The sequence below is a fragment of the Monodon monoceros genome, unplaced genomic scaffold (assembly GCF_005190385.1).
Source record: "Monodon monoceros isolate NGI ecotype Baffin Bay Population unplaced genomic scaffold, NGI_Narwhal_1 Super_Scaffold_10, whole genome shotgun sequence".
Lineage (NCBI taxonomy): Eukaryota > Metazoa > Chordata > Mammalia > Artiodactyla > Monodontidae > Monodon > Monodon monoceros.
In genome coordinates, this window is record NW_021703766.1 from 42,390,799 (window position 1) to 42,416,152 (window position 25,354).

The 25,354-nt window shown below is 56.7% G+C and overlaps 2 protein-coding genes across 6 annotated transcripts; both read left to right on the top strand.

Annotated features, from left to right (window-relative positions):
* The first annotated feature begins 306 nt into the window (after positions 1-306).
* Positions 307-14,587, top strand: LSR (lipolysis stimulated lipoprotein receptor). 4 transcript variants are annotated; one of them, XM_029201243.1, is made up of 10 exons: positions 307-653; positions 1,833-2,177; positions 7,233-7,352; positions 9,248-9,304; positions 9,859-10,005; positions 12,492-12,644; positions 12,782-12,841; positions 12,942-13,073; positions 13,330-13,958; positions 14,053-14,182. In XM_029201243.1, the coding sequence occupies exons 1-10, from the start codon at positions 542-544 to the stop codon at positions 14,086-14,088; spliced, it is 1,791 nt and encodes a 596-aa protein (XP_029057076.1). In that variant the 5' UTR covers positions 307-541; the 3' UTR covers positions 14,089-14,182. The 4 variants fall into 4 exon arrangements, with proteins under 4 accessions (XP_029057076.1, XP_029057087.1, XP_029057062.1 ...); XM_029201238.1 differs by lacking the exon at positions 307-653 and adding an exon at positions 731-1,242; XM_029201254.1 differs by lacking the exon at positions 9,248-9,304 and having other exon boundaries at positions 14,053-14,184.
* Positions 14,588-14,790: 203 nt separating this feature from the next.
* On the top strand, positions 14,791-24,685 carry USF2 (upstream transcription factor 2, c-fos interacting). Of its 2 annotated transcripts, none has more exons than XM_029201363.1 (10): positions 14,791-15,335; positions 15,598-15,644; positions 15,755-15,873; positions 16,010-16,129; positions 16,630-16,780; positions 16,905-16,992; positions 17,314-17,372; positions 23,562-23,656; positions 23,813-23,941; positions 24,038-24,685. In XM_029201363.1, exons 1-10 carry the CDS (start codon positions 15,271-15,273, stop codon positions 24,125-24,127), a joined length of 963 nt encoding a protein of 320 aa, XP_029057196.1. In that variant the 5' UTR covers positions 14,791-15,270; the 3' UTR covers positions 24,128-24,685. The 2 variants fall into 2 exon arrangements, with proteins under 2 accessions (XP_029057196.1, XP_029057186.1); XM_029201353.1 differs by having other exon boundaries at positions 15,241-15,335; positions 16,010-16,210.
* Positions 24,686-25,354: the final 669 nt, after the last annotated feature.

Below are 25,354 nucleotides of genomic sequence, written 5' to 3' on the forward strand. Positions count from 1 at the left end.
GCGGCGCCCGCCTCCCTCAACAGGTGAATCACCCCAGTTGAGTCTCGATTCTCGGTGATTCACACCCCGTTCGGCATGACCTGAGCAGAAGGGGGCCGGACGGGATCCCTAGTCTGCAGGCGCCCTCCCGGCAGGCTGGTCACTTGGTTCCGACCCTCGGGGCCGGAACGCACCTGGGTCAGCCCACTTCCGGGGAGGGAGGTGGAGGAGCCCCTCCCCGCCGCCCACCCCCTAGCCCTGCCCTGTGTTCTCACCCTGTGTACCTGGGCCGATCCATTCCCCAGAGCCACGGGGGGTGGAGTGGCTCGGAGATCCACAGTGGGTCAAGCAAGTTTCTCCCCGAAAGCTGGAAGCGTGCTCTTCGTCCACGATATGTCCTCTAGTTAAAATCCTAGAACAGGGTGGGTTTGGAATAGGAACAAGGAACGGAAGGAGGAAGGGGAGGAGCAGGCACCCCTCCCAGTCTTGGTGCGCGCCGCGCCCCCTACCCTCCGGGTACCTGGGAGGGGACGCTCGGGCCCGACTCGCCCAGACCGCCGAGATGGCGCCTTTGGCCAGCCGGCTTTTCTGGGGGCGGCTGGGCTCCTGCCCGGCCACCCCGGGCTGGGGCACTGTCGTCTTCGTGTGGCTCTTTCTCAGCACCTTGTGCACAGGTACGGAGAGCGGGGTCCCTGGTGCCGCGGAACGGCGGGAGGGCACTGTAGAAGGACGATGGATGGAGTTCTCCACTGCCCAGGAGGCAGGAGAACTGGGGGAGGGGGAGCGCAGAGACTAAGGCCTCCTGATCCCCAAGTCTCCGGAGATCCCTTGTGTGCCAGAGAGGAATTCTCTATTCGTGCCTGAGAGCGCTCCCCCGCCCTTGTTCAGAGATAGCAGGAAGTGAAACTCCCGGGACAGCGAATCCGGGAGCGGCAAGGAGAATGGGACCCTTTGTGGGGTAGGGGTGAAGGACCACCGATCACTGGGAAAGGCCGGGATGAGGACTCGGTAGCCCGCCGAGATTTCCAAGTCTTGGGGTAACGGGGAGAAGGCACTTGAGCGTTGGAGTAGAAGATTCCTAGGGGGAGAGATCAAGAAACAGCGCCCAGGCATTTGGTGGGTGCGGTATTGGAAACCCCCCACCCCCCAACCCAACCATGTCCGAAGTATCTGTGCGTAAGAGTCTGGTGGAAGGGACTCAAGGACTTGTTTGGAAACCATCTTCTGCTGGATCTGATGTTTGTTTGGGTGGAAGTATCAGAGGTACTTTACTTTTCAGCAGGCACTTTGGGCGTGTTCATTTGAGGTGGTTTTGGGTGGGCTGAGGTGGGAGGCTGGTGGAGACATTACAGGGGGGCTTTAACCATTGTATGCAAAGCAGTCCAAACAACTCCAAAATCCCCCCCTCCAAATTCACAGAACCCGGAGTAACTTGGAACACTTGGTGGTTGTTTTTGAAGGGGGGCCTTGAGCACTGTGGGCTTTGTGGGGGGCCATTTGGGCTTGCCTGCACGGGCCACAGAGAGGCCCTTTCCATGACAGAATGGGCAAGGGAAGAGGGGGCAAGGGCGGTTCCGAGGTCACACTCTGGGAAGAGGGGTGGACAGGATGTTCCAAGAAATCTGGCCAATGTGACCTTGCACCGGCCGCTTCAGCCCCCTGGGTCTGTAAAATGGGCATGATTATCGGAGCTATCTTACCGGTCTTGGGGATTAAGAAACAATGTGTGCCAGGCGCTTTGTAAAACCGTACACTTGTAAATGTCAAGCTGGTGACAAGTAATGTCGCTCCTTCCTGCTGAAGCACCTCCTTGAGCTCACAGCGGTCCCTCTGCTGACTCTCCTTGCCCTCAGCCCCTGCCAGCGCCATCCAGGTGACTGTGACAGACCCCTACCACGTGGTGATCCTATTCCAACCCGTGACCCTGCCCTGCTCCTACCAGTCGACCACGACCCCCATGGCGCCCATCGTGATCTGGAAGTACAAGTCTTTCTGCCGGGACCGCCTTGCTGACGCCTTCTCCCCAGCCAGTGTTGACAACCAGCTTAACGCCCAGCTGGCGGCTGGTAACCCGGGCTACAACCCCTACGTGGAGTGCCAGGACAGCGTGCGCACCGTCAGGGTTGTGGCCACCAAACAGGGCAATGCCGTGACCCTGGGAGACTACTACCAGGGCCGGAGGATCACCATCACAGGAAGTACGTGGGGTGGGGAGGGGGGAGGCAGGGGGTGGGCTGGGGCTGGACTGGGTGGTGGTGCTGGCTTCCTCATGTCCAACCTGGAGTCCCCACCTGGAAGTTCGTCAGCGCCAGTGTCTGAAAGGGTTGACAGAGGGAGGGATCCTTTCTTCTACCCATCCGTCCATACCCTTATTTAACAGCAAAGGTTTATTGAGCACCTAACATATACCAGGCGCCATTTGAGGCCTTGGATATACAGCAGTAAACAAAATCATCAAATCCCTTCCCTCCTGGAGCTTGAATTCCAGTGAGGGAGACAAATAAGATAAACACAACACATATTATCAAGTGCTTGAAGATAAAGAAAAGTGGGTAATGGAGAGAGAGGCGGGGTTCTATAATAATACTAGTAGTATCAGCAGTAATAAGTAGAATTTATATAAGTAACAACTCTTAAAGAGCCTCCTGTGTGCCAGGCTCTAATCCAGTTTGACATGGATTAACTCATTTAGACCACAATAATTGAGTGGGTAGATTCTGTTATTGTCATTTTACAGAGACCCAGAGAGGTCAAGTGACTTGCACAAGGTCACACAGCTGGTGGGAGTCTAAGTCAGACACTTTGGGTCTAGTCTTCAAGCTAGTAACCCCTTTGCTTGCCCAGGGAGTTCAGCAAAGAACTCACTGAGGAGGTAACAGGAGTGAACCGAAGGGGTGAGGGATTTTAATGGAGAAAGCCTACAACTTGCCAGGTGCTTTATGCCCACATTTTACACTCAGGACAGCTGAGGCACAGAGAGATAAAGTAGCTTGTCTTGGTGCACAGCCAGTAAAAGGCTGGAGCTGGGATTTGAATTCAGGCAGCACTGAGAACCCTTGTCCTTCACCATAATGCTAGCTGCTGATAGGAGGTGCCTGTTGGAACCAGGTAAAGGGCAGTGGGGAAGCTGTTCATTCATTCATCCATTTGTTTGGTATTTATGGGACATCTTCTAAGTGCCAGAAGCTATGGTAACCAGTGCTGGAGCTACAGGGGTGATCAGGTCAGCCAAGATCCCTGTCCTCAAGGAGGTGATGTTCTCGTGGGATGGGACAGGCAACAAACAAGCAGATAAAGAAAGAGTAAGAGAATTTCAGAGAGTCCTGCAAAGTGCTACAAAGAAAACAGACCTGGGTGATATGTGATAATGACTCGGGGCTCACCCCTTAAAACCGCTGCAAATATGATTTGAAGAGGAACTGGGACTGTGCCCCAAAGAATCTAGCCGGCAGAGAGGAGGGTGATGGGCAGCAGTGGGTGAGGGACGAAGGCTCACCTGCTTCAACAAGGATTAGAGTTTCAATCATGGGCATGGGGGCCGAGGAGGGAAGGGGGCATCCCTTTACCGACTCCAAGAGACCAGACCTTGGAGCACAGTCCTTCCCACCCTCTGTCTAGACCATGGGCAGGGACCCAGCATGTCAGTCTTGTTTTGGGGAGGGACTGGCCCTGCTGGCTCTGAATTTCCACGGGCAGCGAGCCCAAAGCATCCTGCTGTTCTTGTGGATAAACGGCTTCTTGCGGGTTCAACCTGTGTAGGCCCCTACCCCATAATCCAGGGACTTCTCCAGCCTGGACCAGGTTATGACCGGACAGCCCTGTCACGACAGCTCCAGTCCTGAGAGTGCCCTTGAAGATTGGCTGGAATTGTGCCCCGTTTGCTGAGTCCAGAACTCAAGTGACCTTCAGGCTCTATCTGGGGCAGATTCTTCCTGCTCCAGAGGCCCCACAGGCCCAGGTCTTTCAAGTTGCCTTGACCTGGGCCCATGTTTGATATAGGCCATGATTTGTAAACATCCATTGTGTGTATGTCCTTTCAGGAAGCCCAGTAGCCATGGGAGCTTCCTCCATTTCAGCTTTGAGGATGGAGAAAAGCAGAGTTCCCTTTGGAATTCCTAGGGTCACCAACGGCCCAGGTTTTAAAAGTGAAAGTCATCCTGGGAAAACCAGAGCAGTGTCCCTCAGCTTGGGTGGGTCCCGCTTCCCCTTCCGTTCTTCCGTCCTTTGGGTGATGTGGGCGCCTGGATTGGGGCCCTGTTTCTACCTCTTCAGGCTGCTTGGGGCCCATGTGCCCCCAGCTCAGTAGTGCTGGACCTGAGAGCTCATGGGACCCCCCCCACCCCCACCCCGAGATCACCAGGGCCGCCTCTGCTGTGTGCAATGAGGAATCAGAGGCCCAGGGAAGTGGAGGAAAGCCCAGCTCCTGTTCCCAAGTGGAGACCCGGCATTTTCTCCTTGCACCTAAAATAATTAGAGCAATGCCCAGCCCAGGTGATGTCAGGACCAGACATAGACTGGGAACAGGGTGCGCCTTGCAGGAAGGAGGTGGGCCCAGGCCTTAGAACTGATCAAAAGAAGCCGGAAAGTGGTATTTTTCATGGGTTTTGAAAACATTGTGCAGGCCAAACAAAATGCATTGAGACCCAGATCCGGCCCGCAGGAGCCCAGAGTTTAGCTTCTGGCCTAGGAGCTCTTGCTGGCCTAGGGGCTGCCTTCCCACCCCGCTCTGGCTTTGGGCGGGGCCCTCCTCTTGGGTTCTGGTTTTGGAGAGGCATTTTTAGAGTCTGATTTAAAGATACAAGTGGAAAAAATGATGGGCCAAGAGGGTGTTATGGAGAATCTGGAGGATTTGGGAGAATGTACGTTAGAGTTTTAGGATGATTCCATGAAAGAACATATGCAGAGGGACCCAGCACATAGTAAGAGATCAATAACTGGGGGCTGGATATGTGACCACGAAGGAGTGTCAGCGCCCAGGGTCACCCTACCTTTCGGGTCACTTAAACTCCTCACGGTCCCCACCTCTACAACAGAGGCACTTCCTGTCTGCCTTCTATTACTGCTCTCACCATCTGATCCTCGATATGTTTAAATTTTTTATTTGTCACTCTTTCCCAGTTAGGATCTGAGCCATATAAGGGCAGGGGTTCATACCTGTCCTCTATAGCAGTGGTTCTCAAACGTGTGGGTCTTAGGGCCTCCTTACACTCTTAATTACTGAGGTCCTCAAAGAGCTTTGTTTTTACAGCTAGAAAACTGAGAAGATAAAAAAAAATTTTTAATGATGATAATAAACTCTATAGATTAGTATAAATAACATACTTTTATGAAAAAATATACTGAGAAGATAAAAAAAATTTTTAATGATGATAATAAACTATAGATTAGTATAAATAACATACTTTTATGAAAAAATAACTGTATTTCCCAAATGAAAAACTTTAATGAAAATGTATGGCATTGATTTTATGTTTTTGCACATCTCCTTAAAGTCTGGCTGAATAGAAGCTGGCTTCTCAAAGCTGCTTCTGCATTCAGTGTATTGTGATAACACACACATGCAGCCTCTGGAAAGCTCCGCACTACACTCATGAGATTAAGTGAAAAGGGCAAATATCTTACGATTATTATGAAAATAACTTTGACCTCAGGGATCCCCTGCAAAGGTCTGGCGGAACCCTAGGTCCCACAGATCACACTTTGAGAACTGTTGTTCTTTAGTGCACCAGGTGCCTCGTTTATAATGACTGTATCAAGCACCTACTCGAATATAGCCACATGCCCAGAACGCTAAGGAAGGTCAGCATGGGGAGGGGAGGGGTTCATTCCCAGTTCCTGGCCAGGCCCTGGAGGACTCAGCAGTGACCAAGACAGACCAGGTTCTGCTTGCCTGGAGCCCGCTTCCTCCTGGAGATGGGATCATGGCCAGTCAGCCCCTAAGCTGGCTGATATAATTAGGCAGTCTGGCAGGGGAGCTGTGCCAGCAGGATGGAACCAGCCCTCTGAGGGTCTGCGAACACAGAGCCAGGCAGAGGGAACAGCAGGAGTGCAGGCTGAGGCAGTTGTGAGCCCAGCACGTGGGGGGGACAGTGAGGCGGCCAGTGTGTCTGGAGTCTAGTGAGTGAAGGAGAGTGGGGGGATGAGGCTGGTGTGGTGACCAGTGGCCGTGTGTCACTGCAAGGGCCTTGTGAGCCAGGGTAAGGCGATTGGAATGGTGTAGATAGACGTTGAGAGGAGGTTTTTCTATGGATGTGAGGTCTTCCTTCCAAAGAATGAAGGAGGCTCCGGGTCTTTCATTCCTTTGGCAGTTGACTGATGCCCAGGTGCTGTGGACTGGGGTGCACGCAGTGGCTGCCCTCGGAACTGTCCTGGGGAAGGGCAGGGGTCCGTGGGGCAAGGTGGTAGGCAGGTCCGAGGGAGCCAGAGAGCCAGAGCAGCTGGGGAGAAAGGCTGTGGGCCTCTGGGGGTGCTGTCTCTGGCCTGTTCCTACCTCCTGTCCTCTGGGGGCCTAAGGTGGAGTTGCCCCGCAGCCCCATCTCACACACTGTCCCCCCCTGGTGAATGGCTGGAGCGATTTAACTAATTAGGGCCTGAGGAGCAGAGAGGAAACTGGATGTGCAGAAGCCCTTTTCTGGTGTAATTAACAGGCTCCTTGCCTGGGGCTGCTTCACAGAGCGTGCTCAAGCCCTGGGCCTGACCTGGAAGCGGGGTGCTGATGGTGGCCGGAGGACTAGGGAACTAGTCCAAGTCTCTCCCTCACATCCCCGCCTTCTCATGCCTGGGTGACTCCTGATCCCTGGAATCTGGCCTGTTTATCTTTGCCTCCTTATCCAGGCCCCAGGCCCCTGGGTCTGCTCTAGGCTCTGTGGTGGGTCGTGTCTTGGGGAGTCGACTTTTGCTTTGGGACATGGGACAGAGGAAAGGCGTAAGTCTGAACTGCTGGCTCTGGAGTCAGACCGTCCCAGCCCCACCACCCCAGTTTTTGCCACAATTGTACAGCTCATCAGTAATTTCACCAGACCCCTTTCTTTTCTCTACAAGACAGGGAAGGTAGCAGTGCCATCTGACAGCCTTCTTGAAATTCCCCGCATTAAGTGTTTAGAACCGAGCCTACAAGGTAGAGCGCCCCTGGTATGAGTGATTCAGTTTTCACTTGTCTGTCTGCAGCCCCTTGCCCATGTGCTCATGGCAGGGGCTGCGGGCATCGGGCGCCCCTCCCCCGAGGTGCCCTCACGCATCTCCTCCCGACGCAGATGCTGACCTGACCTTTGACCAGACGGCTTGGGGGGACAGCGGTGTGTACTACTGCTCTGTGGTCTCAGCCCAGGACCTCCAGGGGAACAACGAGGCCTACGCAGAGCTCATCGTCCTCGGTGAGTGGGCTGGGCCCTGAGGGACAGGGTCGGGGGCTGCTTCTGCCACTGCTGTATCTGCTCTCTGCCCTCCAGCTCACTTTCTGGGCTCTGTCGCCTGCTCTGTTCTCCCCTCACAGCACCACCAGTCACTTGGGCTTATTTGTACCCTGCACCCCAGGCAGGGTAGGGACCCCTCGCCCGCTGCAACATTTCAAATAAACCAGAGCCAGAACTAAGAGTGGAGAGAAATGGGGACTCTACCTCTTCCCAGTCTCCGTTTTTAAAAATACAGAAACGGTTAGAGTTGATGGGCAGTGAGCGAGGAGGGTTGATGGCGTGTATAATTGAGAGGAGGCTTCTGCCCCACCCCCAGAGCCACCTCTCACCCCGGAGTCCCTTGCCAGAGCACTGGAAGCTGGCCCTCTGCCCTGCTGGGATGGCACTGTGTGGCTTGTGTAGTTATTGCTCCCCTTAAGCTCGGCTGCCTCTACAAGCTCAGGGGCAGGCTGGGGTACCCGCCAGCAGCCTCCGCCCGGCTGTGAGGCCCACCCCCCCGCCACGTGTGGAAGGGATGCTGCCGTTAGCCAGATGCTCTGTTCTCAGCCGACACATACAGTCTCGCGCGGTGTGTGCTATATGTGAGGCGTTGCCAGGTCGCACGTTGCCATCATCACATGCATGATGCAAGGTAACGCATGTGTGCACGAGCACATGATGGGGGAGCACGCCCCAGGGCGCTCAGATCATGCAACAGAGTTCATGTCTGGGTGACAGAGTGTATGCACCAGTGACCCAGAGAAATCTGTGTGTTCTTTGGTAAAATGCACAACCTACATCAGCATGTCTCAAGTTTAGTCGCAGGACCCACGTAAAAGAAAGATGATTGAGGATCTCAAAGAAATTTTGTTTAAGTTTCTGTGGGTTGTATTTATAGTTGTTTAACATATTATAAATTGAATCTGGCACACAGGCACACAGTCGATTACCATCAGAGCAAATGACATCATCACATGTGATGGAGCCTGTGGAAAGCTCCCCCGCCTGCACCTCTACTGGTGAAGGAGAGTGAGAAGGGCAAACAATGGCTTAGTGTTATCAGGAGAGCGGCTTGGCCTCCCAGACAGGACCACACTTTGAGAACCGCTGGTTTATATGCTAGAACCTTCTCCTGGGGGCATGTGGCATGGGGTGCTGAGTTCTAGATAGAGCTTTGTTGGTGTACAGCCAGGTGTGTAGATGCCCCTGAGATACAGCACTCGCGGGGCACGGAGTGCCGGGCGGCACCTAAAGGAGACACTAGCCATGCCATGAAACTTGCGTAGGGGACCCCGGTGGGCAGAGAACCCAGGGCCATACTGTGACTTTTATGGGTTGTAGGCACTTTCGCCTTCAAGGGCCTCTTCCTCTGGATTAAAAAAAAACATTATATTTTATGATTGTGTTGTTATAAAGACAAGTCATTGTTATATATTCAGTATTGTCGTATTTTTTTCTTCAGATTTTAAAATAAAACATTTCCATGGGCCCTAGCATTACTATACCTCTTGTGCCTGGTGGAACAGGGACTGCCCCTCTCACCTGGGATGGAACCCTTTGGGGCGATAGGACCTGTGTGTGTGGAAGAGATGGAGTCCCAAACTGAGGTCGATCCTTCAGAGCCCATGGGATACATCCTGGAACCCTTCTGGGCAATAGAATCCCCCGTGGCGGGAGAGAGTGAGTGAATTACATGATGGAAATCTTCTGGAAAACAGCACCCACATAGGATGGGGGGATGGGGGAGGAACCACATGCTCGGACCCTGCTAGTCCACCGACCCCACCTCTTCTGCAGGGCATACCTCCACCCTGATGACCCCGGAGCCGGGCTTCAGGGCAGGGGCAGCATAATCTGTCTCTCTTTTGTCCCTCCAGGCAGGACCTCTGGGGTGGCTGAGCTCTTACCCGGTTTTCAGGCGGGGCCCATGGAAGGTAGGGCGGGTGGAGTCCCCCATGCACCACTTACCGCTTCTGTCCGAGTACTCTCCCCCGCCCTAAACGCCGCACGCTCAGACCCCACTAATAACGCCGCCTGACTCCAACTCCGGGGCATCTAGTGACCTGGCTCTGGGCCGTGGGGTGGGCTGGGCTGGCTGACGAGGGGCCTGGGGTGTAGGCAGGGGGCTCCTGTGACTGGTGCCTGCAGTGCCCTTCTGGGGGTCGGGATCTGGGCACCTGGCTCTCTGTCCTCTCTCAAGGCTACAGCCTATCTTGCTCTGGCCGGGTCGCCCTGTGTTCACTGCCTCGTCCAGATGAGCCTGGGGCGAGTTCCCTAACTTTGGGGCCGGCCCATGTTGTAGAGGAGCGGGCGTCCCTCTGCAGCTGCGCCCCAGCCCCTGGCGTGGAGACTCCAGCGAGGGCTGCAGCTTCCCGGAGAGCTCTGCAGACGGCCCCTGCCCCACCCTCACTCCGCACTGCCCCCGGTGCCCGCATCCCTGTCCCCTCCCCGGCCTCCCAGCTCAGGGCCAGCTCTTGTCTCTCCGCAGACTGGCTGTTCGTGGTCGTGGTCTGCCTGGCTGCCTTCCTCGTCTTCCTCCTGCTGGGCATCTGCTGGTGTCAGTGTTGCCCCCACACCTGCTGCTGTTACGTCAGGTGCCCCTGCTGCCCCGAAAAGTGCTGCTGCCCAGAGGCCCGTAAGTGTCCCTCGCCCCTCGCCTGTCCGCCCCCGCTTGGCCTCCCTCCTGAGTCCAGGGAGAGGAGGTGGCCGTCTGCCTGCCTTCCGGGACGGTGCCACTCACCGGTCTGGAGGTTTTTGGCCCTGAGGCATGTGGGTTCTCAGCTCCGCAACCCGCGCTCCGTGCATTGGAAGGCAAAGTCTTAACCACTGGACCACCAGGGAAGTCCCGGTCTGGAGGTTTTAAGGGGAGCAATTTGGGAGAAAGTGGGCCAAGGAGGACCTGCTGTTTTAGATTATCATTTACATACTTCAGCTCTTCACTTATTTTTCACCTTTCATTTATTTTGAGTCTTTGCTTTTGAAAGTATAATTTATGCACGTGGTAAAAAAAAAAAAAAATTCAAATCGTACAAAACATTATTCACCGGAAAGTAAAACTACCTTTAAAAACAGAATCTTGGGGACTTCCCTGGCGGTCCAGTGGTTAAGACTCCGCGCTTCCACTGACGGGGGAACATGTTTGATCCCTGGTTGGGGAACTAACATCCCACATGACACGCGGGGTGGCCAAAAAAAACAAAAACAAAAAACAAAATCTAAGTGAAAAAGGTGAGAAACCAAACAAGGTTGACAGCCCCAGCAAATTCAAGCATCTTTTAACAACCCACATCCACACAAGCACTCCGGATTTCCCACGGGTGCCGTTTAAGGACACATCCAGGGCCTCAGAGTGGGCACCTGCAGGCCTGGGATTAGACGTGGGACCAGAGATGGAGGGAGAAGCAGCAAACAAAACAGGGGTGGAAAGGAAGAGAGAGTCTCCCTCCTCCAGCTGCCCCGTTCCCCTTCCTCAGGGACCTCAGCACTGCCGGTTGCCTTCCAGAGAGCGTCTGGGTGAACCAGCACCTCTGCACTCCGTTGTTGGGAAGTTCGCATGACTATTTTCTTCACCTCTGACATGGAAGTTTACACTGGCTACTTTCTTATATTCAGACATATCTGCTCTCTTGTTCCTTGTATTGAAAGTGGGCCATGAAAGCACACTCCCCTACTAGTTCTTAGTGAGGACACCTCACCTTTTCCTTCATCATTGTCAAGTTCACCGTATCTTTACTTGATGAACAGATGATGTTGGTAGATAGAAATAAATAACTTTACGTGTTAGGAGCACCTAGACTATGGGAGACCAAAAGGGGGACGGACCTGCCCCTCTCCTGGCACCTGCTGATTTCTAGGCCAAGGTGGTGGAAAGAATTAGCCATGTAGCTCAGACGGCTGTGTGTTGGCATCCATATATTTAAGGTTTCCACGTGCCATAACTCCAGTGTAACATGGTCCAGGTAAAATCATAGGCAGTCGTTGCAAGCTTGGGCAGGTGGAGGTTTGAGTCCTGGCTGGACACCTTACCTGTTGGGAAGCCCAGTGAATGACCTCCCCTCTCAGCCCCAGTTTCCTCCTCTGTAAAATGGGGCCATGGTAGAGCCCGCTGTACAGGGTGAGTTGGGATCTGGTGAACTGGTGTGTCCCGCATTAACTGCGGGGCTTGGCCTACATAGAGTGTTCCCCGCCCACTAGCTGTTGGACATTGCTGCTGTCAGCGTTGGTAAATCAGAGCCCTGCCACTCACACCACGTGACCTCAGACGAGCAGCTGGTTTCCTTCTCTGCAAGGTCCTGCCGTCACGGGGGCATCGTGAGCATCAAGGGAGCACTGTGTATGCAGGCCCAGCACGGGGCCGCATCTCAATCCATGCTGGCTAACTTTAGTCACTGAACTCAGCGGTGGGCAACCTGCTTCATCGCGGCCCTGAAAAAAGAAATCCACTGCTCTCTGGAGGCCTGTGCTGGCCATCCCCTCTCCCTCTCATCATTTTTAGTGAGAGCTTCTTGCTTATTGCTTGGGCAGTGGGTGTTGGTCATTTCACAGGTCGCGTGGAATCCTCAAGGGCTGCAAACAAGTTCGCAGTTACCCCACTAACTAAGGCTGGGACCAGGACTGCAAATGCCAGGCCCAGGGCCCCATTTCCTCCATCCTGAGACCCTGTTACCCCAAAGCGAGGTCCCATTAACTCCCTGCCGGAGGCCCTGTCGTTTCTGTCACAGCCACAGTCCTGCTGAGCTGTCCTGGAGCAGCATCTCCCACAGTTAATTATAAAAGGGCACATCAGCTGAGCCGCGAAGGGCTTCTTCAGGGCTGGGTTGGGGTGGGGCTGAGCACTGAGCCTTCTGCCTCCCAATTGAATCAGAGGTGAAGGGAGCTTTCTGAGCCCATCTCCCCACTCCATCTTCCTGTTGGAGTCCCGGGGAGGAAGTGACTTGCCCAGGCCCATGACTTTTGCCTCAAAGCAGCCACCAGGACCCAACCTCTTGCCTGGGGAGGAAGGTGGCAGGGAGAGGAGGAGGATTTGCCCTTGAGCTGTCAAGCCTAGAACCAGGGGGGAGGTGGGGTGGGAAGAAGGCATGTGGCCCCTGGGGGCCTTCTCATGCTGTGTGTCCTCCCCAGTGTATGCTGCGGGCAAAGCTGCCACCTCAGGTGCCCCAAGCATCCGCGCTCCCAGCACCTATGCCCACCTCTCCCCTGCCAAGACCCCAGCCATGATTCCCATGGGCCCTCTGTACAACGGGTACTCTGGAGACTTCGACAGGAACAGCTCAGGTGAGGTCGGGGGGGAGCCAGGAGCAGCTGGGGCAGGGGGTAGGCTGGGTATTTGGCCATTAAGGGGTCTGGGGCTGGAAGGGGGGCTTGGGGGCTGGGAATGCAGGGTTTTCCTCCTGACAGCCAGTCTCCCCCAGTTGGTGGCCACAGCTCCCAGGTACCCCTGCTTCGTGACACAGACAGCAACGTGACCTCTGGTGAGAACCAATCCTTATGAGGTTGGACATGCCTATAGGGGCGGGGGCTGGGTCAGCATCCAACCTCCCGGAACTGATCACCTCCAACTCCTGTCCCCAGAAATCCGTAGTGGCTATAGGATTCAGGCCAACCAGCAGGACGACTCCATGCGGGTCCTGTACTACATGGAGAAGGAGCTGGCCAACTTTGACTCTTCTCGACCTGGTCCCCCAAATGGCCGTGTAGAGCGAGGTGAGGAGCCTTGGGGTCTGAGGGGTTCTTGCGGGGGTTGGGGGAAACATGGCTCCCTGATACCTGCTCCAAATCCTGGACACGATCCCTCATTCCCTACCATGGCCACAGTGAAGTGTACGATCATCACTAAATAGATGAAAAGCCTAGGGCCCCCTTGAGAGTATATGAGCCAAGTGGCTGACATTGCTGGACCACAGGGCTCCTGACATTAGGTCCTGACCTCCTCTCACCAGTGACACCTTCCTTCCCACAGCCATGAGTGAAGTCACCTCCCTCCATGAGGACGACTGGAGATCCCGGCCTTCCCGGGGCCCTGCCCTCACCCCGATCCGGGATGAGGAGTGGGGTCACCACTCCCCCCGGAGTTCGAGGAGGTGGGAACAAGAGCCCCCCCTGGACCGGCCAGGGAGTGGCTGGGGGGCCGGGCGGCCCCGAGCCCGTTCTGTGGATGCCCTAGATGACCTCGCCCGGCCAGGCTCCGCTGAATCAGGGAGGTCTCCCCCAAGTAGTGGGAGGAGAGGCCGGGCCTGTGCACCCCCGCGAAGCCGCAGCCGTGATGACCTCTACGACCAAGACCAAGACGACTCAAGGCACTTCCCACACTCCCGGGATCCCTACTATGATGACTTCAGGTCTAGAGGCCGCCCTCATGCTGACCCTAGGGCCCGCTACCACCCCTCCCGGGACCCTCCAGATGATGGCTCCAGGTCTGGGGACCCCCAATATGATGGGCAGCTACTAGAAGAGGCCTTGCGGAAAAAGGGGCCAGCGGAGAGAAGGAGACCTTACAGGGAGGAAGAAGAGGAAGGCTACTACCCTCCAGCGCCTCCCCCTTACTCTGAGACTGACTCCCAGGCCTCACGGGAGCGGAGGCTTAAGAAGGTGAGTGAACGGCCCTACCTGGCTCTAAGAGCCTTCCTGGACCCTCTTCTCCAGTCCTCCCCAGCTCACATCCTTCTTTCTTTTTCCCTTGCAGAACTTGGGCCTGAGTCGGGAAAGTTTAGTCGTCTGATCTCAACGTTTTGTATGTAACTTTTGTACTTTTTTTTAAATTTGAGGAATTATCGATGATCTCTTCCTAAGACTAATAAAACTTATGATCACAAGTCCTAAGTCTGGAGGGAAGCGTTTGTTTTGCTGCGCGAGGTGGGGAGCCCGAACAGCTGCTGTGTGTGTCTGCAAAAGGCCGCATGTCCAGTTCTGTCTTGGGACTTGCGTCCCGACCCAGGAGGAAAGGACCAGCTCTGCCTTCTCCGTCCCTCGGCGGCCAGGAATACGTGCCCCACGCTGGCTCCGCCCCGCCCTGCGTGCGCGCCCCCGGACCCGCCCAGACGTGCGCATGCGCCTCGGGCCCCCGCCTTCGCGCACCACAGCGCGGCCGCCGGGGGCGCGCGTGTGCGCTCCTCTCCCCTTCCACCCCATCTACTCTTCCCCCCCCCACCGACCTACTTTTCTGTCTCCAAACCCCGCCGCCTGCCTCTTTCCCGGCGACCAGAGCCCCTCCTCCGGGTTCCCCGGCGTTCCATCCGGGCCCGCGTTCCACTCGGGCGGCCCGCCGGCGGGTGCCGGGGCGGCGGCCGCGCTGGCGGCGGCGGCGACGGCGACCTCGCGCCCCGCCGACACCCGGGCCCGCGCACCCGCCCTCCATCGGAGACAGACAGCGCGCGCGCTCCCCGGGGGCTGCCCTCCCCCCGCGCGCGTCGGCCCCGGGCTCGCGCCGCCGCCGCCGCGCGCGCGCAGCTCAAGTAAAGGAGGAAAAAAAAGGGGGAAAAAATAGAAAGCGGCGGCGGCGGCTGCAGCAGCGATCCGCCGCCGCGCTGGGCCAGGCCGGGCGGCGGACGCGCGAGCCGGCGACCCAGGGGAGAGGCTGCGGCCATCCAGGGCGGGCCGGGTTAAAAAAAGTCGCGGCGGCGGCGGCAACTCAGGGAAGGAGGCCCGAGGGCCGCGAAGAGCGGGCGGGGGGCGGCTGCGCTGCGTCCCGGAGCCTAGAGCCGCCGGGAGCCGGCCGGCGGGCGAGAGGGCGGAGGCGGCTGCAGGAGCAGCGGCGGCGGCGGCGGCGGCGGCATCTCCTCCTCACATGACCCCACTGTTTGTCCCCGTGATCAGCGCGAGCGGCTCCCGTGTCTCCTCCGTCCCCTCCTGCCGCGCGGCGTGAGCGCCGGGCTCGGGGCCCCCCCCCCCCCCCCCCCCCCCCATGGACATGCTGGACCCGGGTCTGGATCCTGCTGCCTCGGCTACCGCTGCTGCTGCCGCCGCCAGGTAAGGGAGCCCGGCCGATCCGCGCCCCCGCGCGCCCTGGCCCCGGCCCTTCGGCCTGGCCGCCATGATCCCGAGCGGCCGCCGGGCCCAGCTCAAAATGGAGGCCGCGAGGGAGGGAGGACCCGCGCGAATATCCCTGGCCCCCGGACCTGGCGGTGCCGCAGCCCCAGACTGGGGCGGGCGGGATGGGGGCCCTGCACCTGGGCGAAGGGGCGGGGGCGCGGGCAACCTTGACCCCCTCTTCTTCCCGTCCTCCCCGCAGTCACGACAAGGGACCCGAGGCAGAGGAGGGCGTCGAGCTGCAGGAAGGTGAGTGCTCGCGGGGCCCACCGGGGCCGCGACCTGCGCCCGGGAGGGCACTGGGTGCGCCCTGGCCCGCGCCACCTCTGACCATCCCCCCTACCCTCCTCCGACCGCAGGCGGGGACGGCCCTGGGGCGGAGGAGCAGACGGCGGTGGCCATCGCCAGCGTCCAGCAGGCGGCGTTCGGCGACCACAACATCCAGTACCAATTCCGCACAGAGAATAATGGAGGACAGGTGAGCCTGCGGGCCCGGAGACCGGCGGGCAAGTGGAGGGTTGAGCCCCGGGTAGAGTGGGCGGGCTGGGAGGGGCTCGGACCTGGCCCCTACCCGGGCCCCAGCGCGGGTCTTCCTTCTCTGCCGCCCCCTGCAGGTGACATACCGCGTAGTCCAGGTGACTGATGGTCAGCTGGACGGCCAGGGCGACACAGCAGGCGCCGTCAGCGTCGTGTCTACGGCTGCCTTCGCGGGGGGGCAGCAGGCTGTGACGCAGGTGGGTGTGGATGGGGCCACCCAGCGCCCCGGCCCCGCTGCTGCCTCTGTGCCCCCAGGTCCCGCAGCGCCCTTCCCACTGGTAGGTGCCCAGCAACCCCTGGGGGGATGGAGAAGGGACACTGCCTCTGTTCTCGGGGGAGCCCCAGGGGGTGGGGCACGTGGGACCAAGATGCTGCCTTCAGGCCCTCAGGTGAAATCTCTGTTCTGCACAGTGAAACCTGGGGCAAGATCTTTGGAACTTTTTTTTTTTTTTTTTTTTTGTGAAAGGGGAATCACAGTAACAGGACAGTCTCTTAAAAGTTAAAAGTGGGTCAGTTCACTAAGTGATTGCTGAGTATCTGTCGAGTTCCAGGGCTGTGAGACACAGGGCAGAGTGGCACACACAGAGGGGTTCCCCACTCTCCCTAGAGAATGCAGTAAACATCAAATATGGCAACTAGGGGGATGGATTGGGGAACAAAGATGGCTAAGGGTGGCCTCTGTCCTCCTACTCCCTAGGCTGTAATCCAAAATCCCTTCAGCAATGGTGGCAGCCCGGCAGCTGAGGCTGTCAGTGGGGAGGCACGATTTGCCTATTTCCCAGCGTCCAGTGTGGGAGATACCACGGCTGTGTCCGTACAGACCACAGACCAGAGCTTGCAGGCTGGAGGTAAAGGAAGGAAGGGGCCAGGGCGGAAGGCAGGGGAGGCAACAGGCCTAGCAGGGAGGGAAGCTCCCCCGGCCAGTTCTGACTCTGTCCCCAGTTTTAGCACTAACCCCTGCTTTCCCTGCAGGCCAGTTCTATGTCATGATGACGCCCCAGGATGTGCTTCAGACAGGAACGCAGAGGACAATTGCACCCCGGACACACCCCTACTCCCCGTATGTGCAGCAGACCTGGTCCCAGGAGTAGGGGACACTGGGAGGGCCTGGTGTGGGGGCCCAAGGAAGGGAATGTGTTTCTGAAATCGGAGCCAGGCAGTTGAGTACATGGCAGGCAGTTGGTGTATTTTTTGGTCGGTTTTTGTTTCTTTAATTTAAGTAAAGAAAATGCCATATTCTTTCCTCTCTCTCTTTCTTTCTCTTTCTCTCTCTGCGTATGGATATGTGTTGCAAAGATCATTTTTAAGTCTGACTCCTTAATAAACGTTTGGACCAATGGGCTGGAGGTAACATGCACCTATTTTTTTTTTTCTTTTCTAGGAAAATCGACGGAACCAGGACACCACGGGATGAGAGAAGGAGAGCTCAACATAATGAAGGTAAGGTCAGGGTAGAGCTGCTGGGCCTCATGGGCACAGCCTGGCCCGGTGCTTGGAGTCACAGATCAGCAGGCATGCGACAAGTACGTGAGAGGTGCTTGTCGAATGCTGGAAAAGCAGAAATGTGGAGGTTCGCTGTCGCGAGCAAATAGGCAGGAGGTGTGAGCTGCAGTGTGTTTAACATCTCGGCTAGTGACTTTGAATTAATTACTAATATTTTAAATGGCAAGTTTCACATTCATGTATGGATTTCCTGCTCCTCTTGGAAAGTTGGGTTGGTCTGGCTCACCTGGACCTGCCTTCCCACGAAGCAGCTGTTTTGCTCAAGCCCCCCACGGCTCTGCCAGCCTAGCTTCCAGGAGTAGCTCTGGTCTGAGAGAGAGTACATCTGAAGATGAAACTGCGAGAAGTCCATGTCTCTGGCTGAGGCCAGAGCATGTCCAGGGGACACTTCCACCCAAATAGCCATCATTCAGCAGATATTTCCTGAAGGTGGATACTAGGCTGGGCAGTACGTGCCCCGTGCCACTAGTTGGAGTGTCCAGGAAGCTCAGAGTAGTTCAGGCTGTTTGATTGAACACTGACTGGGGGATCAGGTGACGTTTCCCCCAGGGAAGCGGCCTTTGGGAGTGCCTGTCCAGCAGAGGGAAGCACAGGAAGGCAGGGTAGAGTGAGGTTGCTTCGTGGGTGCTGGTTTGGTTAAAGCAGAGGTTCTATGTGGAGTGCTTGGGAGGAGAGAGCTGGGAGGGTCAAGGAAGGCCTTGAACTTCAGGGTGAGGACCTGAGAGTCCTAAAGGTGTTTGATTGGGAGGTGGGCTTATGCAGCTGTGATCTAAGCTGCTCAGTGAGTTCAGGCATTCATTCAGCACATACGTACTGTGTGCCAGCCCCTGTTCTAGGCCTCAGATACAGCAGCAGATAATGGAACAGACACCCTGGCTCTCACAGGGTGTTCATTCTGGTGGGAGAGACAGAAACTACAGAAAGCTACAATAAGACGTCAGGGAACATAAGTCATGTGTCACGTGAAGGAAGATAAGCCCGGGTAAGGAGATGGAGGGTTATGGCGGCAGTGTGCTCTGTAGGCCTTTCTAGAAGTGATGGCTGAGCAGGGGCCTGAATGGGAAGAGTCCCAGGCAGCGAGGGACAAGCAAGTGCAAACACCCAGGCCTGGGCTGGAACAGACTTGGTGCGTCTGAAGAAGAGCAGGTTTCAGGAAAGATAAGAGGAAGTTGGTGGGGTCGTGGGTGGCCTGGCCAGGGCCAGATCACGTGGGGCCTTGTCAGAGGCCTTCCCGGGGTCCCCATTCCTAGATTTTTATTCTGCTTCGAGGGGAAGTAAGCAGAGGGATTGCGTGTGGAGGCTGGATGGTGAGGGTGATGGGGCACCAGAGGTTAGGGAAACAAGAGTTGACTGTAGCTGGGGGCCTCAGACAGGGCGGGGCCTGAACGGGGCTTGCGGGGGCCCGAGCTGTGGGGCGGAAGAGCACAAGGCTGCAGAATCAGGATTTCGTGAATCAGGCTTTCATGACGGGGTCAGGTTCATTTAAAGGGAAGGGTTGAGTGTGAGCTTGGTTTTGGGTGTGATGGGTTTCAGGGGTCTCCAGCTGTCTACCTCGGGCAGTCCTGGCTCTACTGCGTACTGGTCATATGACCTTAGGCTGGTTCTTAACCTCCGCGCCTGTTTAGTCCTCTTAAGAATGCGTTAACACGACTGACTACCCCAGAGGCTCGTCGTGAGGGTGCAGCACGTTGAGTCGTGAGCCCCCAGCAGGGTGGTATGCCGCCTGGTAAGACCACAGCTAACGATTCTCGGGAGACCAGCCAGCCACCCTCCACCCTCCTCGCACTCTGCCTCTCACTGGATTAATCCAGCTCCAAAGTCTTGACTTCTCCTCATCCTGTAAAAATCAGTCTCGCTGTGACCTTGCCCTTGCCCTCCAGCTGTGGCCTGCCCACTCTCTCCTAACCTGCAGAGTGTTTGACCCATCCTCTGCCTGGCCTCCCCGTACCCTTGGCAGTCTGGCTCACCTCTCTATCAAAACGGCTCTATTTAAGGTCACTCGTGATGACCTCATTGCCAAATCCACTGGCTTCCTTTCCTGTCTGCGCTCCAAGCATCTGACCCTGCCCGTTCCCCTCCTTTCGGGAATGTTCCTTTCTGCTCTACCTGCTCTGATTCTCCTTTCCAGCCTGCTCCTGAGGGCAGGGCTTCACAGTCACGGCTGTCCTCACGGGGTGCTGAATGGGTAGGTCGGAGGGGGAGCTTGGGAGTCCGTGTTTCAACAAGTTCCCCAGGTGACTCTTCACGATGGGCGAGGTTTGGAAAGTGCTTTGGCTGTTAGCGTTTCTTGAGGTCCAGCCCCTTCTTCTAGCGGTCTCAGGAGAGTGAAACATCAGGCCCAGGGATGGTCAGTATCCCCGAGACCCTATCCCCGGTTGTCGGTGTTTGTCGTTTCTCCCGCGAGTGCGTCTGCGAGCTTTATCCAGAAAAGTATGTGATTCCAAAAAGGAGAGACTGCCCCCTGATGTTCTCCCAGGGCTTCCCCCGCCCCCCGCACTGCACAAAGCTGTCTTTCTGCTCCATCTCTCTGGATCTCCTCTGCACCCATATTTTGAAGTGCCCGTTCAGAATCTCCATTTCTGGTTGTCCTTGAAACACCTCACACTCAACTTGTCCAAGACAGAACCTTCTGTCCCTCCTTCCCAAAGCCTCCCTTTTCCAGAGCAGCAAAAGGCACCCCTGTCATGATTACCGCAGCCAGACTTGAGAGCCAGGCCACTTCAGCTCTGCCCGTTTCCCTCACATCCACAAGCCCTGAGACGCCGTGCCGAAGTGGACCTCAAATCAGCTCTGTCTCCTTTTTCCCTCTTTCCCACATTTCTTGGTACCACAGGGGCCCATCTCTGGGTCGCAGATGCTTCAGGGGCCTGAGGGAGTCAGGATACTTAGTGTGGCAGAAAGGGGAGTGGTGATCCCTGTGGAGAACTGGGGTCTGTGTGTCTGTCCTGCCTGAAGGGTGACTGCATGGTGCCAGCCATCGCTGTCGTGTCAGAATTTGGGCCCCCTACTGCCAGAACCTCTGAGAAGCCAGAAATCCAGGTCTTTTATGAAGTCTGATTTTTGAGTTGCTTTTTCTGTTGCGTCGGTTTCCACTCGTACTGTTACTAATTTATTTCTTCTGCTTAATATGGGTTTAATTTGCTGGGGGTTTCCCCCCAGCCTCTTAAGATGATTTTAAGCCTTTCTTTATTCTCAATTTAAGGCTTTACAGTTGCGAATTCCAGTCCAATGCTGCTTTAGCTCTATCCCATTGGGATAGGTTGTGCTCTCTTGTCATTCAATTAAAGATATTTCTAGTTTTCCTTATGATTTCTTTGAGCCATGGCTTATTTGGAAGTGTGTTGTTTAGCTACGAATGTTTATGGATTTTCTGGCTATCTTTTTGTTACTGATTTTTAAGTGAGTTTTGTTGTGGTCAGAGAACGTACTCTATGTATATAATTTCAGTTATTTGAAATCCGTTGAGACTTACTTTTACGGCCCCAAATACGGTCTGTTTTGGTGAAAGTTTCTGCGTGTGTTTGAAAAGACAGTGTGTCTGCTGCTGTGTGTGGCGTGCTCCGTCGGTGGTATAGGTCAGGTTGACTGACAGTGTTCAGGTTTTCTATCCTCATTTTTTTTTATCTACTTGTCCTGTCAATCGCCGAGGACTGTTGATGTCTTACATTTGTGGATTTGCCCATTTCTCCCATTAGTCCTGGCAGATTTTGCTTCTAAATTGTGTTTTAAGTGTTGTATGGGTGTGACTTAAGCCTTCTGAGAAACGGACATGGCCTTGGTTTTAACTGGTCTTCCTCCGTTTCGGTTGTGCCGAAGTGGTCTTCCCAAGCCACAGGCCTGACCACATTGCCAAGAAAGGCCCTAGACTCGAGGGCCTAGACCCCTAGGGGAAGAGAAGACAAGGTCCAGACCTGCTAGCAGGGCATTCAGGGGTTCTCAATCTGTTTCTACAATCTATTCCTGCCACCCTGCGCCACCCCCTGCACCCTCCAAGGTGTTTCCATATCACCGTTTCTGGGTTTCTTTATGCCTGTCGGCCTGATGTCCTTCCTCTCAGAAAGCAGCCCAAATGTTTCCTTTCTAAATCCTTCTCTGAAGATATACCCCACCTCACTCCATGCAGAATGCGTCGTTCCACCCTGGCGTTCCCCAGGCGCTCGGTACAGTCTTCAGTTATAGCACACAGCCCTGTGGCGTCAGCGTCTCCTGTTCACGTGCGCGTCACGCTGGTGCCGTGAGTGCCAGCAGGACAGAGGTTGAGTCCACCATGGACTTCAGCCTCGCGGAGTGCCCTGCGCACAGTAGGGCAGGCGGTGAGTTTCGAAGAAGCAAATGCGAACTGCTGTCCCCGGCCCCATCCCTGCCCCCGGTGGTTTGAAGTGAGGAGTGTGTGTGGGATGCGGCTGCAGCGCGGAGCCCAGGCTCAGGAATGTCGGGCTGCGGGAGGGTAGAGGAAGGAACTAGGCAGCCATCTGCTCTAGAGCTCCTCAGCTGAACCCCTAGAGTGGAGCGCGCTGCTGAGGGACGTGGTGGCCAGTGCTGCCAGACCTGGGCAGACCCTTAGCTCCGCTGCTGTTTTGGACCACAGAGTCCCCAAAGACCGTAAGACAGGGTCGTCCTCGCTGGGAAAGTTCACTCACCACGGTAGTGATGGGGCCCAGGTCTGTGCACTCGCTGACCCCAGGGCCGGGGTCAGGTGAAGCTCAATACCGGGCATCATCTTACCGTGGTAGGGGGAGGTTTCGGCGGAAAGAGAGGAGAGGGAGGGAGGAAGCGAGTCCACGTGGGAGGGTGTTGTCACCGAGGCCGAAGTGGGGGGCTCTTGGAAGGACCGGTCAGCAGCGAGTGGGCAAAAGCAAGTGCCCGGAGAAGACAGTTGGATGTGCCTGTTAGTGGCCAGGCCCATCCTTTGAGGGAGCAGTCGGGTCGGGGGGTGGGGCTGGCCTCAGAGGAGGAGAGGAGTCAGGGGCAAGCTTCTGGCCCACCCCATCTTTCTCATGCTCACCCGACCCCTCCCCCAGTCTCCCAACCCTGAGAAAATACCCCTTGGCCCTCCTTGCCAAGTCCCACCTACGGTCCCCGCTCCTCTATAGACACCACCTGCATTTGTCCATGGGCTGCCCTGGCAGGGGGATGAGAGTGTGTGGGTGAGAGTCACAGGGGCAGCTGGGCTTTCTTGTGTGTCCCCAGCAATTGCCTAGTACGAAGGGCTGGGATAGCTTTGTTCAGTGAGCCCCAAACCAGGGGTCTCAGGCTGCCGTGCAGGCAGACCCCAGGCCGCCGTCATAGGTCATGACAGGCCAGATGAGAAGACAGGGCAAAGACACATACGAGTCCTGCCTGAAGGGGGCAGCTTCCCCGCAACTCAGCAGACAGAGTGAGATTGTGGTGTTTTATGAAATAAATCACAAATCTGGACTTTTCAAGTGAAATATGCCAGTAGTTTGTCAAACCTGGCCTTCAAGAGAGGGTCCGTAGCGTTTCTTTCTGGGTGACCCAGTGCCCTGATGGGCCAGGCCCCTGAGAGCCGCAGTGCCAGCCGGGGAAGCTGAGACTTGCTGCGGGGACCCTGGAAAAGGACTTCCAGTGGAGGTGAGACGTGGTCAGACCGTGATTTTAAAGATGAAAAGAGAAATAGGATCGTGGGGCCCAGAGCTGTGGGGAGACCTGAGCACCGTGGAGAATCAAATGCAGGGGCCGTGGGGACTGGAGAAGGGTGCCCCGGTCCTGTGTAAAGGGCTCTGGCCCATTCTTGCCTGCCAAGAACACGTGCCCACTGTGGCCACAACTCCAGTTTTCAAAAGAGGCCAATTGTTAGGTGAAGTTTCCTAATTTTTAAATGTTGAATCAGATTTTTGAAAACACGCTGGGCGGGTAAAGCGAACCCTGCAGCCCCCCAGCTGTCGATTCTGCCTTGAGGTACGTGTGGCACTTGAGGGTTCCTCTTGAGGAGCGATGTGGAGGGGGCTGGAGCCAGCTGCCTGGGTTCAGATCGGAGCCCCGCACTTGCTGGCGGTGTGACCTTGGGTGGCCTCGGCTCTCGTGGCACCTGCCTTAGGAGGTGAATCGCCCGGGCACAGAGGGAGTGCTGTGAACATAGCCTTGTTCTTGCTGTTCTTGCTGCAGTGGAGCGGAGGCGGAGGGACAAGATCAACAACTGGATCGTCCAGCTTTCAAAAATCATTCCAGATTGTAATGCAGATAATAGCAAGACAGGAGCGGTGAGTGCCCTCCGGCCCTCAGTGCTGTGGCGGCCCGTCCCCGACCCCTTTCGGAGAGTCTGCCTGGCCGCCAGAGGTGGGAGCCGCCCGGGGCCGAGCCGGTGGGCGGCGGGCGGCGGCCAGCGGGCAGTGCTGATGCTCATGCCCACCCCCCAGAGTAAAGGAGGGATCCTGTCGAAGGCCTGCGACTACATCCGGGAGCTGCGCCAGACCAACCAGCGCATGCAGGAGGCCTTCAAGGAGGCCGAGCGGCTGCAGATGGACAGTGAGCTCCTGAGGCAGCAGGTGAGCGGCAGGCCTGGGCGGGTGGCGAGGCGCGCCCAGGAACCCCAGGACGCGGGGAGCCAGCCCCGGCTGCCTGTGCCCCGTCGTGTCTGGCAGATCGAGGAGCTGAAGAACGAGAACGCCGTGCTCCGCGCCCAGCTGCAGCAGCACAACCTGGAGATGGTGGGCGAGAGCGCCCGGCAGTGACGCCGTCCGCAGCGTGCGGCGCGGGCCGCCTCCGGGCCCCTGCCGTCCCTTTCCCCAGCCCTTAGCACAGAGAGGGACAGACGCCCCTCCCCCAGCTGCGTTTTTTATAGTAGATTTTTAACAAAAAACGGGGAGAAATAATGAATTTCTGTGGATAAGCACCCACTGCTCGCCTCAACTTGGAAACAATATCCTCCCTGCCCGTCTGTCTGTCTCCCTTCTCCCGGCCCCTACTCAGCCCTGGCACTTCTAGTGGTCTCACCTGGAGGCAAGAGGAAGGAGGACAGAGCCCCTGCCATACCCCACTGCCTCCTTGGACTCTAGAGGTACTGAGACAGGGTGCTTACGGGAAGGAGGGGAGCCTTTGGGGGGCCAGCCCTGGGGCCTGGACCTAAGCAGGGAGGCCATGTCCCACCCCACCTCTTGTTTCTGGAACCCTGCTCCCCTTTGGGTGTGTGAGTGTGTTCTAATTTTCTTTATGGAAAAAAATGGACAAAAAAAAAGAGAGAGAGAGGTATTTAACTGCAATAAACTGGCCCCATGTGGCCCCGCCTTGTCTGTCTGTGTATCTGTCCATCTCAGGTGTGGGGAGGGAGTCTGGGGTCTGTGCAGGGCTCCTGAGGGCAGGGCCTCCCTCTTGTGTTCGTGGCTGTGTGCTGGTCCCTGCCATCCAGTACCGCCTGGTACCCAGTCTGTTGGTTGTGTGGATGAAGGAATTAAGGAATGAATAGCCTCGCGGAGGCCCAAGGTGTTGCATATGTGGTGTGGGGGACAGGGGGAGCCAGGGTCAAGGACATGTCCCACGTGTTTGGAGGAGAGGCTGGGGTCTTCTGTGTCACCAGTTCCGAAACAGGACTGGCTCCTGGCCCTGCTCTTCTGGGCTGACGCCCTCCCCTCTGCGTCAGCCAATGGTGGGGCCTGGCCTTGAGCACCCCCACCCCCAGGGAGGGCAGATGGCCAGGAAGCCAGGCTTGGCCCGTCAGCCTGTCGCCTTGCACTGCAACTCTGGCGCCTGTGCTGTGACCCCTGCCCCTGGTTGATGATGAAACCTGGCCTGAGTTGAGATGCAGTGATGCCTGGCAGTGCTGGGGGATGCTGCTGTGTCTCCCCGTGCAACTCCAGCCACTCCCAGCATCTAGGCCTGGTCACCTGACTGAGCTCGCCACGCTGCGCCCATCCCAGATGCCCCCAGCTGGTTTCTTCCTTCCAAGAGCCCCGCCTCCTTCC

What these genes read in the sequence shown, in the direction of transcription:
- LSR (XM_029201229.1), top strand. Translation starts at nt 542, where the DNA reads ATGGCGCCTTTGGCCAGCCGGCTTTTCTGGGGGCGGCTGGGCTCCTGC. An exon ending in CGCAGAGCTCATCGTCCTCG is followed by an intron (nt 7,353 to 9,247) that starts GTGAGTGGGCTG and finishes TTGTCCCTCCAG; the next exon opens with GCAGGACCTCTGGGGTGGCT. An exon ending in AGACAGCAACGTGACCTCTG is followed by an intron (nt 12,842 to 12,941) that starts GTGAGAACCAAT and finishes TCCTGTCCCCAG; the next exon opens with AAATCCGTAGTGGCTATAGG.
- USF2 (XM_029201353.1), top strand. Translation starts at nt 15,271, where the DNA reads ATGGACATGCTGGACCCGGGTCTGGATCCTGCTGCCTCGGCTACCGCT. An exon ending in ATAATAGCAAGACAGGAGCG is followed by an intron (nt 23,657 to 23,812) that starts GTGAGTGCCCTC and finishes CCCACCCCCCAG; the next exon opens with AGTAAAGGAGGGATCCTGTC. An exon ending in GTGAGCTCCTGAGGCAGCAG is followed by an intron (nt 23,942 to 24,037) that starts GTGAGCGGCAGG and finishes CGTGTCTGGCAG; the next exon opens with ATCGAGGAGCTGAAGAACGA.